A 13,592-nucleotide genomic window follows, 5' to 3' on the forward strand; every position below is an offset into this window, starting at 1 on the left:
ACATTTGCGGCTTCAGAATTTACATGGACTTTGAGACTGAGAAAGAAAAGCACTCAATTTAAAATCAGGTTTTATATTATACTCAAGGCTTACCCTAAATTTTACTTAAACATTAGTCAGACTCTTATGTTTTATGCCTAAATTAGAATTAAAAAAATTTTTATTTCCTTTTGGCTGTGCTAGGTCTTCATTGCTGTGCACGAGCTTTCTCTGCTTTAGTTGTGCCGAGTCGAGGCTACTCTTTGTTGCGGGGCACGGGCTTCTCATTGCCGTGCCTTTTCTTATTGCAGAGTGAAGACTTTAAGCTCTTGGGCTTCAGTGGTTGGGGGAAAACAGCTCATTCGTTGTGGCTCCTGGACACTTGAACACTGGCTTAGTAGTTGGGGTGCATCAATTTAGTTGCTCCTTGGCATGTGGGATCTTCCCAGACCAGGGATCAACCCTACATTCGCAGGCAGATTCTTAACCTCTGGACCACTAGGGAAGTCCCTAGATTAGGGTTTTTAGTTGACATATTAGATCAGATGAGAAAACACTATGAAATATTATCAAACAAAAAGATTAAACAGTCAAGCAAAGGAAAACTACTTTTAATGGACCTGAGATCTAAATAACATCTACTTGTGCAACCTTAATTTAGACTAAAAGATCGACACACTGTCACAATGACAGTGAGCCTCTTCTGGAACTCATTGCAAGCATCCAGAGTTCTTAGCTTCGTCAGGATTATAGACCCCCATGGTAATAATGGTAATAATAGATAGTAATGGTATCAAGCACTTACTAAGTCAGGTGCTTTACTAAAAGTACTTTATATGCATTACCTCATTTAGGAAAATAAACCTCTGAGGATAGGTATTTCCTCTCTTTGTAGATGAAAGAACAGGCTCAGAGATGAGACTAAGGAACCAGAATTCAAATCAGAGCTTGTTCTTTAGCCCAACATTGCAATGCCTCCTCAGTTAGGGGCCTTGACGTCCAAAGGGTGAAGATGGCAAGCATTGTATGGTTTAGGATCAATTGATCATTCCTTGGAGGATGTGCTTTCTTCTGAGACTAAGCAAGTTTTAAAATGATATTGATGAATAGGGTGGGTTTGTGTTGTTTGACTTGGGAACCAAATCCCAGTAGAGTTCACCTCTTGCAGCTCTAGGTCATGGGTTATACACACAAGCTAACAGTTCTGATGATGATTGTTTTAAAGTCCTAATGATCTTTCAGTGTGTCTAAAAAAAAGAAGTATATAAAGATTCCTTGCAATATAAATAGGTATTTAATCTTTTTCAGTTTTAGATAGTATCACATTTTTATAATATGCTTAAGGAAAACATTTTTTCTGTTATTTTTTATAATCTTAAGGTATTAACTTGCTATTAGTAGCTCATTCTGAGGATATTTCTCTAGGTCTTAGTTGAAAATAACTTTACTTTCAATAATTTTTTTCTCCTAGGTATTAAATAAAACTAAAGAATTTGAAGATGCAGTGAGAAAAGTTTTAAGAGATGTTAACTTAGATAATGATGTAGTTGTATCAGTCTTTGAAACAAACATCAGAGTTCTTGGGTAAGTATGTGAGATACTAAACTCTGATTTTAATAACAGAAGAATAAGGCTATACTCTTTATTTCTTGGTGGTAATAAAGCAAGAAATTTCTCATGTTAAAAAAATAAAAGGTGTGATACTGTAAAACACAGAGACTGTGGAATGACCCTGCTATATGTGAGGCATGGTCAGCAACAAGCTTTGGAAATAGTTGCAGACTCAAATCAAAGGTAATCCTTGTATGTTGTTACAAAAGGACTGACAACAGGTCAAGTATTTGCATATTAGCTACATCACAGTTTTTTGTCAGCTTATCTATTTTACTAACCTTAGCACTTCTTCAAGCCAAACTGAATTTACAGGATTACCTTTGGACTAACAGTTTGAAATATTCTTGGAACACAGGAAGTACAGGATTTATTAATTCACGTTTCAACATTATTACATTTTTATATTTAATGATTATTTTTGTATTACTGTAACTCATTTCCTTTTGTTACACAGGCAAAGTGAGTCTATTCATCAGTTAAATTTAAAAAATAGTTTTTTAGCTTTTCACAGAGTTTATTAATCTATTAATAAAGAGTGGGGAATTTTTGTTAATGTTATACTAAAAGTCAAGAGATTTCATGGTGCTATAATTTAAAATTTGTTAAAATCAAATGTGATAAACTTATTAAGATAAATGATTTCTAGGTTGTTTTTTATTTTAAGAAAATGTACGGTATTTAAGAATGCCAAACCCTTTTGTCGTTGTTGTTTAGTTGCTCAGACGTGTCTGACCCTTTTGCAACCCCGTGGACTGTAGCCCACCAGGCTCCTCCCTCCATGGGATTTTCCAGACAAGAACACTGGAGTGGGTTGCCATTCCCTTCTCCAAGGGCCAAACCTTTTACAACAGTTACAACATTTGATTTTTTTTTTTTTTTTCATACTGGCCGTGATTTAATAATGGTTTTTATAATGGTTTGCCACAAACTGAGTAGCCAGAGTTAGGAAATTGTGTTCTTCTGTGCTTGTTCCTTACTCTAAATTGTTGGTAGCAAGATACTCACATCTGTTTAGGTGATGATGTGTAAGTATGTGTACAACGTGACTAATGTTTCATCTCTCTGGTTGTTTTAGGGGTCTTTTGGGTGGACACTCGCTGGCAATCATGCTGAAAGAAAAAGGCGAGTACATGCAGTGGTACAATGATGAGCTTCTCCAAATGGCAAAGCAATTGGGCTATAAACTTTTACCAGCTTTCAATACTACCAGTGGCCTTCCTTATCCAAGAGTAAGTAATTCTGAAAAACGTGGCAGCCTTTGTATACTTCTTTGCTGTTTTGAAGGAATCAATTTTTGTGATCAGCCATTGTTGCTTACCTGCTTGAGGCTGGAAAAAAAATTGCTTCAAGCTCCGTAACAAATTTATATAAACATTTTGGTTAATTTGCATTTGAATGGTGTGAGAATTTAGATTCGTTAAAACTTTTTGTGTCATTGCGTAAGGTTATGCTGCAGAAGGAAGAAACAAATGCCAGACTAGTATTTGGGCCCAGAATTATTTGTGTGGACTATGTGGTGGAAGCAGTAGAGTAGGTGTTCACTCTCCAGAGGGGAGGGTATTGAGAGAATACAGGACAGAGGGGCATGAGGAAGTAGAGCAGTGCGGAGACTTAGGAGGAGAACCACAATGTATCGTATGGTATTAAAAATACTAAAAAAAGAGTTTCAGAAGGAGACAGTCCAGCAAACATTAGGCTAATTAGGGGTAAACAGAGCCTTGAAGGGTGTAATGTGGCAGAATAAAGGGGAAGAAGGATTCGCCGTAGGTGAAAGAATAGGGACATTCATTTTAAGATTTCCTCTGTGTTTGTAGTTAAGAAGAGTTGGCAGCACAAGCACAGTCAGTTGAGGGAGCTTTTATTATTATTATTATTTATTTGGCTGCGTTGGGTCTTTGACTGCAGTCCATGGGCTCTTCAGTGTGGCAGGTTGGCTTCTCTTTAGTTGTGGCCGGAGGACTCAGTAGTTAAAGCTTACAGGCTTAGTTGCCCCGCAGCATGGGTTCCTCAACCACGGATTGAACCCTTGTTCCCTGCATTGCAATTGCAAGGTCGATTCTTAACCACTAGACCACCAGGGAAGTCCTAGGAGTTATCCCTACCCTCCCGCCCGCCCAAGAAAATTTTATATTTAAGGCAGAGGGAAAGGAGCTATTGAAGATGGGAAGAACTCTCCCCTGATATATTTCATTCTTTATTATTAATAACAGTATTACTCTTTCCTTCTTACCTGGGCCAGACATCTCAGCCATTACCAAGCTCTGTTTATTTTATTTCTTACCATTGCTTCATTGTTGAAACTAATATAATTGTATTCATAAACCATTATAAATGTATATTTTACTCTTTTCTCTCTAGTTTTTGCTTCAGAGACTTAAAAATTAATCTTACTAAAGCATGATTTTTATCAAATTGCCCTCAGAAATTTACTGACTCTGCCTTTTGCACTGAATATCCTTTAACTTCCAGGTTTCTTTCTGGTTTGGCAATCGACTTTCTGAGGTTCTTTCATACCCCTACCCCAATGAAATGCATGTTCTGTTTCAGACAAAATAATCTGTTTCTGCTTTTCAAAACACCTAGGGAGTTTTTTGGAGAAGGCAATGGCACTCCACTCCAGTACTCTTGCCTGGGAAATCCCATGGACTGAGGAGCCTGGTAGGCTACAGTCCATGGGGTCGTGAAAAGTCGGCCATGACTGAGCGACTTCACTTTCACTTTTCACTTTCATGCACTGGAGAAGGAAATGGCAACCCATTCTTGCCTGGAGAATCTTGCCTGGAGAATCACAGGGACAGAGGAGCCTGGTGGGCTGCCGTCTATGGGGTTGCACAGAGTCGGACACGACTGACACGACTTAGCAGCAGCAGCAGAGAGTTTTTGGTTTTGTTTGTCATTTCCAAACCTTTAGGCTTGCCATAATAACTTCTCTACCAATATAAATAAGACTCATTTCCTCCATCAAGAAATCTCTGGAGATCCAGCGTGATATTATATGCTTTTCAAACTGGAGGTCGCAGCCTATTCGTTTACCCATTGACTTCATGGATCGTGAAAACATCATTTTTATTGTTTTTGTTTAAGAAACAGACTAGTATTAAATTTCGTATTTAAATTTCTATCTAGTCTGTGATTATCTTTAAATAGCTCATCTGTGATATCCTTATACACATCTTTTTTACTTATTTCTTCCTAAGGATAAATTATTAGAAGAAAAACAAAAAAGCCATAAAATAGGGAATGCTTTTTAAGGCTTTGTGTGCTTATTGACCAGTTGTTCTTCAGAAAGGTTCTACTTTACACTTCCTATGTTATGTAAAAGTGCATGGGTCATACTGCTGCCCACACTGTGTATTATCTCTCTTCAGCCAATTTGTGCTTCCCTGATAGCTCAGCTGGTAAAGAATCCTCCTGCAATGCAGGAGATCCCTGTTCGATTCCTGAATAGGGAAAATCCGCTGGAGAAGGGGTAGGCTACCCACTCCAGTATTCTTAGGCTTCCCTTGTGGCTCAGCTGGTAAGGAATCCGCCTCCAATGGGGAGACTTGGGTTCGAAACCTGGGTTGGGAAGATCCCCTGGAGGAGGGCATGGCAACCCACTCCAGTATTCCTGACTGAAGAATTTCAGGGACTGTATAGTCCATGGTGTTGCAAAGAGCCGGACACGACTTTCAGTTTCACTTTTAGCCAATTTAATGAGGAAAAAATGGAAACATGTTCTAATTTGAAATTTCGTTTGCTTGTGTGGTTTAAAACACGATTGTTACAGCAGGTGTTTGCTTTGTATAATTATTATATTGATACTGAATTTTAATATCCTTGAAGAAGAAGTTAAGTAAAAACTTACTTATCCCATGAATAGTATGTGCTTAGAATGTACTTCCCTAGATGCTAATTGGAAAGTCACAAAGATCAGCAGATAAAATTTCAGTGTTATTTTATCAGTTATTCTCATGATCTGATTAGACTCTCAATTGAAAAATGGTTTCTTATCCAGAAATCATTGTTTCTTGATAATCACTAATGATAATCTTCTGATTTTAGATCAATTTGAAGTTTGGTATCAGAAAACCAGAAGCTCGGACAGGTACTGAGACTGATACCTGTACAGCTTGTGCAGGCACCTTGATCCTTGAGTTTGCTGCTCTAAGTCGATTCACAGGAGCAACGATATTTGAGGTTTGCTTTTCATAGTTTGGTCTCCTGGGTATTGGGCATAAATAACTACTTTATAGCTTTTCTTCATTGATCAAGTATTAAGAGAATCAACTGGAGGATTTCTGTTATCTTAGTGAACATTTTGTCTAAATTACAGCACATAGTTTTTAATTGTCAAAAGCACAGTTAAGTACAGCTTTGCATTTTGTTCACAAATTTTAACTTTTTAGTTTTATTCTTAGAAAATGCCTTAGCTGTATTACTTATATGAAATTTGATGTTAAAGATGTCTTGTATGAAATACTGTGTTGCTTTGTTTTATTGTTAGACTTCTGTGTGGTCTATTGCATTTCTGAAAACTTCACTAATCTTCTAAAACATAGTGAAATTTTTGCACTTTCCTTCATTGAGGGTCTTATCTGTAAGTTTGTTTACTTCAGTGGAAATATCATTCATTATCCAAAGACTTAATAGCCTCCAAATAGTTTGTTGTGAACTAGCTGTGTCTCACACTTTTTTATTTTAGCTAATTGTTTAACCATGTCATTGGAGTGCAATAGTAACAGCCTGTGTTCAAATGTATGACTTAGAATTATTTCAGATTCAGGAAATGGTGCACATAGAATAAGCAGAAATAGGAACTGTATAATACTGGCATTTAGAGACATTGGGTCTGAGTATACATAAACCAGGGCATCCCTCATAGCTCAGTTGGTAAAGAATTTGTCTGCAATGCAGGAGACCTGGGTTCGATTTGTGGGTCGAGAAGATCCCTTGGAGAAGGAAATGGCAATCCACTCCAATATTCTTGCCTGGAAAATCCCATGGACAGAGGAGCCTGGCAGGCTACCGTCCAAGGGGTTGCAAGAGTCGGACACGACTTAGCGACTAAACCAACAAACGTAAAACAAGTTTAATGGTCTTTGTGTGGGTGTATGTTCAAAGTATCTTAAGAACAGGTTAATCTTATTTTGTTTAATTTTTATTCTTTAACTTGCTGGGTAATATTTTTCCTTCATTTAAAAAAATGTCATTCTTTACATCCTATAAACTCTGAGATGCATTTACAGTTGAGAAAAGTGAGGCTTAAAGATGCTTGACTAGTGGGTGAAGGAGTGGAACCAGAATTAGAATCCATTACTTTCTGAATTCAAAGCCCAGCCTCTTTCCACTGGGTTATTTTATATTTTAAAACCATGCTTTTTCTTTAACTTCTTGAATGTGATTTATTATGGAAGAAGCAACCTCATGCAGTTGACAGAGACTCAAACCAATACATGTCTGGTAAACTACAGTCTGAGGCCAAATCAAGCCACTGCCTGGTTTTTGAAACAAAGTTTTATTGTAACAGAGCCAGCTCATCTATTGATTTTTGTCTATGGCTGTATTTGTGCTACAGTGACTGAGTTGAGTAATTGTGACAATGACTGTCTAACCCATAATGCCTGTCTGGCCCCTGTCAGAAGAAGTCTGTTGACCTTTGGTCTGATATATATGAAGACATCTGAATTCTCATATCATTAATAGCTGTCCTGTAGTCTAGTTTTAAACTTTCACTAAATTATTGATTTCACTGGTCCTGTTTCTTTAGCTATAAAATAGTAATAGGGAAATGTAATCTTGATGAAATTTTTTCAGCTCTGAAATTACATGATTAAGTAAAGTTGCAATCTGCTTTGTTTTAAAAATTCAGCATAAATAGATTGAGTCAAGAATGAAAACTGTTTTATACCCTGTTCTTAAATCTGCAGAGTGATAAATTGGTTTAATGATTTCTTTTATAGAAGTACTTCTGCAATGCTGAGTACATTCATGCTCTGAAATTAATTTTAACTTAATTCTTTTGTACATGTTCTTTGCTTTTGTTTTTTTAACATCTTTTCATCCAAAGCCAAGAATTTAATCAGAAATAATTTAGTGTCCAAGGGATAATAATAAATGAAAAAAGAGAAAAATGTTATTATAAGGTTGTAATTTTGGTACTGTTAAATGAATGCTAGTTGCTTTACTTACTCTTTACTAATGAAGTTGCCTGCTATTTAAAATGTAGGATTTGAAATGCCTATTCTGTTTCAGAGATGGCATACTAACTTTGAAATTCTTTTTCAGTTTTGTGAATAAGAGTATTTAAGGAGATTTTCACTTCGTATTAAAAGATAGAAATTATTTTAATATATGCCAACTGTTTTTATTTCAATAATTCCTGTGTGTAAATGTGGACCTATACTACAAGAGTAGATGAACAAGGATAGTCTCAAAGTGAGATCATTGGCACTAAATAGCATTTTTAGAGTCATTCTTTCTAACTAGACTCAGTTAGTGGAAAGAGCCAGTATTTTTGACTTGTAAAGAAATTTAATGTATAAGTGATCATCTTTGGAATTTACTTAATCCTAAAAGTATACTATGGGCCTTTGATTTTTGTTTGGCAGATATGCAATTCTTCAAGTATGGTTTTCTTTTTTTTATTACAGGAATATGCAAGAAAAGCTCTTGATTTTCTGTGGGAGAAAAGACAGAGAAGTAGTAATTTAGTGGGTGTGACTATAAATATTCATACTGGAGACTGGGTACGAAAAGGTATGTAAGTTGGACTTTTCAAATTAAGCCTTCACATTCTAAAAATGGTTGGAAAATAAAGGATTTTTATCTGTTAAAATAGTCTTTATGACAGTATAAAGCATAATTTCTCACAAGATTGCTGGAATTTTAAGAAATGTAGCCAAATTTTCTTCTTTGGTGCCAAATAATAGCACACTTATTTCAGATAGCTTAATATCCTATTTCATACCTTATAGCATTATAGATGAAACAATGAGAACCAGAGGAACAGAATACCTTAACCATCTCACATCAGAGTGTAATTAAGTGGAAATCTATATTTAATAATACTATCGTCAATCTTTTTTTTTTTTCCCTACCACCAGAAATTGTGTATAGCATGGTAACTAAGAGCATAGATCCTGGAGCCATATTTTTGGAATTCAAGTCATCTGATCTTGGGCAAAATATTTAACCTTTATGTGCCTCTGTATCTGTGAGAATGAGAATAATAGTACTTACTTCATAGAGTTATGATTTTGTTGTGTTGATTTTTGCTTTTTTATGTTTTTTAAAAAATAATTTTTATTGGAGCAAAATTTTTATTGTATAGTTGATTTACAGTGTTGTGTTTCTGCAGTACAGCAGTCAGTTAGAGTTATTACGATTAAATGAGTTACTCTTGCAAAGATCCCCTGGAGTAGGAATAGGCTCAGAGGTTAAAGCGTCTGCCTCCAATGTGGGAGACCCGGGTTCGATCCCTGGTTCAGGAAGGTCCCCTGGAGAAGGAAATGGTATTTCCCACTCCAGTATTCTTGCCTGGAGAATCCCATGGACGGAGAAGCCTGGTAGGTTACAGTCCACGGGGTCGCAAAGAGATGGACATGACTCACTTCATTTCAGTATTCTTGCCTGGGAAATCTCATGGATGGAGGAGCCTGCTGGGCTACAGGCCATAGGGTCACAAAGAGTCAGACACAACTGAGTGCACGCACACACACACAAGCACAAGCACTTAGAACAGTGCCTGGCATATGCTACACTGACCATGAAGCAAATGCTCACTAATGTGATTTTAATTCCTTTAATTAAAAATTTCACTTTTGGGAATCTGCCTGAGGAAACAATATGAAAGGTAGAAAATCATTTGTTCCCAAAGATGTTTATCACATAAAATTATTTGTAGTGGTGGAAAACTTGGAAACAGTCTGAGTGATCATCAGTAAAGAGTAGCATCAGTATTGAGAATTATTTTACATCAGTGTTGGAGTAGTAAGTTACTAAATTGAATTGGATCAGGGGACAAAACATATAACAATGTTTTATGAATAAACAGGATGTAGAATCATATAAAAATATGATCTTTATAAGACAACTCTATAATACAGGCATAAACAAATGGAAATACACTGGACTATTACTAATGAGATTTGTTTATCTTATTTATACATTTCTCTGTTTCTAAAAACTTATGTATAAAATTAAAAATAATTGCCTATATTTAAATAAATGAAATATAAATATTAATTTGAACATATTAAAATTATTGCCTCTATTCAGTACTGTCTGAAAATTTTCAAAGTGTTATCTAAATGGTCCTTTCCTGAAACTGATCTGAATCTTGGCTTCAGAATTTTGCAGTTTCTTTTCTTAATTCACTCTCGTCATTGGTCCATGCATGGCTCATTTTATTTGGTTCATTTTTAATAATATATTAAGTACTCACAGATAGACCAGCCATCCGTTATAAAAATAGCTAACTTGACAATATACTACTTCTGCTTATGGTCCTCAACTCTCCATACCTTTGTAATCTCATACCTTTATAATCCCATATGTCTGCCTCTAACTGAAATACCCATCATTCTGATCTTGTATCGCTCAATCCCTTGGTTTCCTTTTATACATTTTTATGTATCCACATGTATTCCTTGATGTACATATTTTTGTTTTATTTTTAACTTATAAAAGGGTATCATGTCATATGAGACCTTTTGAGACTTTTCACCTAAAATTATATTACTAAAATTCTTGCACATTGTTGCATGATATAGTTCATTCTGTTTTGACTGCTGCATAACACTTTATTGTGTGAATAAACCATGGATTTGTAAGCATTTAGGTTGTTTCTAGGATTTTACTCTTGTGAACCCTAGTGCTGTGAGTATTTTTGTGTTTCTTCTGTTGTACATGTATAAGTTTCTCTTGTCTGTATATCTAGGTAAAATTTTTAGATCATAGACTAAGTTAAAGTTCAATGATAGGAGATATGTCAGATTGTCTGCTAAAGTTGTTTCCACTTTACACCACTTTATACTTTCACCAGCAACATAGAAGAGATCCTGTGGATCAGCATCCTCTCCAGTACTCTGTATTGTCACACTCAAAGATTTGCCAATCAAATGAGTGACTTGATTTGTATTTCTTTGAACACTGATGATGTTGAACACGTCCTCATATTTATTGGCTATGTGTTTCCTTTTTTAAAAAAATGTGAATATTCTTACATTTTTGTCTATTTTCTACTCAGTTACTTGTTCTTTTAAAAAATTAATATTGATACTTATATGATACTTATGATCTGTGTGGTATCTATCCTTTGAAATTTATTAAGGTTTTCTTTTGGCCTAGAACATGGTCAGCTTTCACTTGTGCTTAAGAAAAAAGTGTGTATTTCCTAATTGTTGGATATAGATTTCTATATATGTCAATTTTCTGAGTGAATAATGTTGTGCAGTTCCTTGCTAATTTTGTTTGCTTGACGTATTAAGGAAGGTTGATAAAATTTCTGACAATGTGCACCTATTAGTATCTCCCTGTAGTTGTATTTTTTGCTTTATATGTTTTGTTGGCTGCATTAATTTAAAATTGCTATCTCTTCATAGTTGAACCTTTCATCATTATGTAGTGATCATCTCTAATAATACTCTGTTAAAGTCTTTTTAGTCTGTTAGTAATACAGCTATGTCAGCTTTATTTTCCTTGATATTTCCTTAATAGGTCTTTTTCTGCTTTTTTACTTTCAATCTTTGCAGATGCTCATGCTATAAGTGTTACTCCTGTAAAATTTATAGATTTAAAAAATCCTTTTGTCAGTCTTTGTCTTTTAATTGGTGAATTTAGTTCATTTATGTTTATTGGCATTTTTAATATATTTGGATTTATTTATACTATGTTAATTATTATTTCAGTGTGTCTCACCTTTTCTGGTTCCTTTTAATCCTTTTGTTTTTAATTGAAACCTGTATTTACTTCCTAGTGAGACATGAACTTCAGCCTGCTCTGCCATTCTTTTGTCTCCCTCTGTTCCAACCCTCATCCACTCTTTGTATTATATAGATATTTAGTTCTTTTTGGTTGTGAATGTTTTCTTTTTTTTCTTTTGGTCTTAGTGCTGCCCCTCCTCCCTCTTTCATTAAAAGTATTCAACTCTAACAAGGTATTTTGTCACTTGTACTTTGTATATTTCTTGCTATATCTCTTAGTTTTGCCTTTCTTCTTGTATAAATATTTATCCCAGATCAGCTACTGATCTTCAGTAGCTGTTAATAGCTTCTGAGGCCTTAGATGCCCAACAATAATTTTATTATGCTTTCATATTTGAGAAAGTTTGGCTGTAAATAATCTTCTGTTCAAGTTCTTTCTTTTCAAATCTTTGAAAATACAACTCTGTTGTCTTCTTATTGTTTAGTCACTAAGTCATGTCCAACTCTTTTGCAACCCCCTGGACTGTAGCCTACCAGGCTCCTCTGTCCTTAGGATTTCCCAGGCAAGAATACTGGAGTGGGTTGCCATTTCCTTCTCCAGCGGATTTTCTCAACCTAGGGATCAAATGCGTACCTCCTGCATTGGCAAGTGGGTTCCCTTGTCAAAGGGAAGCCATTGTCTTCTTGAATTTTTTAAAAAAATCTGTTATTCTCATTTTTATGTTCTTATTTGTGATCTGCTTTTTCTCCAGAAAATTAACAATAGCAAAGGCAGAGAAGTTTCTGAAAATGTAACAATAATTTTAGGTGTAGAATTTTCTTTATTTCTCCTTTTGGTATTCTGTGGGCCCTTTCAATTTAAAATCTGTGTTTTTCATTGCTGAAATTTGATTTTTTTTTAAGATATTTTATCTCTTTCATTTTTATCTGTTTTTGCAATTCTTGTTATTACATGTAGTCTGGGTTTGCTGATTTGTTCCTCAGCTATATCCTAGATGTTGTGTATCCTATCCATTATGGAATTTTCTTATGTTTTTATTCTATAATTTCTTCTCAGTTAAAAGTTTCTTGTTTTGTATTGCTAATCTTTTTCCTGTCTCTTTAATGTGTTTATTAGACTAATTTTAAATCTTGGTTTGCCTGTTTTAATATTTGTACCTCTGATAAACTCTTACTCCAGTACTTCCTTATTTTTTAAAAGTCATGCATCTTAAATGTTTTTGTTCTATAAGTTCATGTTGACTTGTCACCTACTTTGTGGGAAAGATTCCAATTCCTATCAGCCCTAGTTATCATAGGGATGGATTCTAAGAAGTTTTAAAAAATACCAGTGCCTGGACTCCTAGAAAGAATGATTTGATTAGCCTGGAGTATGCTCTGGTTATAGGGATTTCTAAGATTATAATTGTAATTATAGCTTAGATTGTCATTCACTACCTTAAGAGTTTGAAGGAGAAAAGGTTGGGAAGAGAATATCTAAAATTACTTCCCATCTCTTTTTTCTGATTTTATTCCTGAGGCTGCCTAGAGCCTATGTCTGAGTTGTAGCAGGGTTGGGAAGAGACATGCTATCTTAAGGCAGTGGTAAGAGAGAAAGCAGAGCAAAATTCCAGCAGGTTTTCTGCTGTTTGATCCTTCTATAGCTATGTCTGGCTGCCTTCTGCTCCAGAACTAAGTCCCTCCCCTCCCCATAACCCACCAAGTTCGTACAGTTTTCTTCTTGTTATTTTCTTTCTTTGGTCTTCTGTGATGATCTTGCAGGAAAAAGCCAGCTATTATCTAGCTTCAGCAATGTAACTGTCACCTCCAAACAGCAGCAGTGTTGTTTTCATATCTGTTATAACTAATGATTGATGGCTAACTGATAAAGGATCCGGTTAAATTGCATTATAATACCCTCTAGTGCTTCCTCTTTGAAGTTCCTCATTAGAAGCTTTAAAAATATTCTGAAAACTAAAAAAAAAAAAAAATTCTGAAAACTAGTATCTCTGACTTTTAAATAAGACTTCTTCTGTAGCCAATTTTACAAAGCAAGAATTTTTTTAAAACATATAAACTATTATCAGTAAAGGAACCTATTAGGCATATAGTAGG

At 35.1% G+C, this 13,592-nt stretch overlaps 1 protein-coding gene across 4 annotated transcripts in view; it reads left to right on the top strand.

Annotated features, from left to right (window-relative positions):
• Nucleotides 1-13,592, top strand: part of EDEM3 (ER degradation enhancing alpha-mannosidase like protein 3) — a 68,218-nt gene that overhangs the window by 24,092 nt on the left and 30,534 nt on the right. For all 4 annotated transcript variants that reach the window (XM_040263808.1, XM_040263810.1, XM_040263809.1 and 1 more), the window contains exons 5-8: nucleotides 1,451-1,563; nucleotides 2,669-2,822; nucleotides 5,638-5,772; nucleotides 8,226-8,331. In XM_040263808.1, the coding sequence (XP_040119742.1) occupies nucleotides 1,451-1,563; nucleotides 2,669-2,822; nucleotides 5,638-5,772; nucleotides 8,226-8,331 (508 nt within the window). The remainder of the gene's footprint in view (nucleotides 1-1,450; nucleotides 1,564-2,668; nucleotides 2,823-5,637; nucleotides 5,773-8,225; nucleotides 8,332-13,592) is intronic.

This window comes from Oryx dammah, unplaced genomic scaffold (assembly GCF_014754425.2).
Source record: "Oryx dammah isolate SB20612 unplaced genomic scaffold, SCBI_Odam_1.1 HiC_scaffold_21, whole genome shotgun sequence".
NCBI lineage: Eukaryota > Metazoa > Chordata > Mammalia > Artiodactyla > Bovidae > Oryx > Oryx dammah.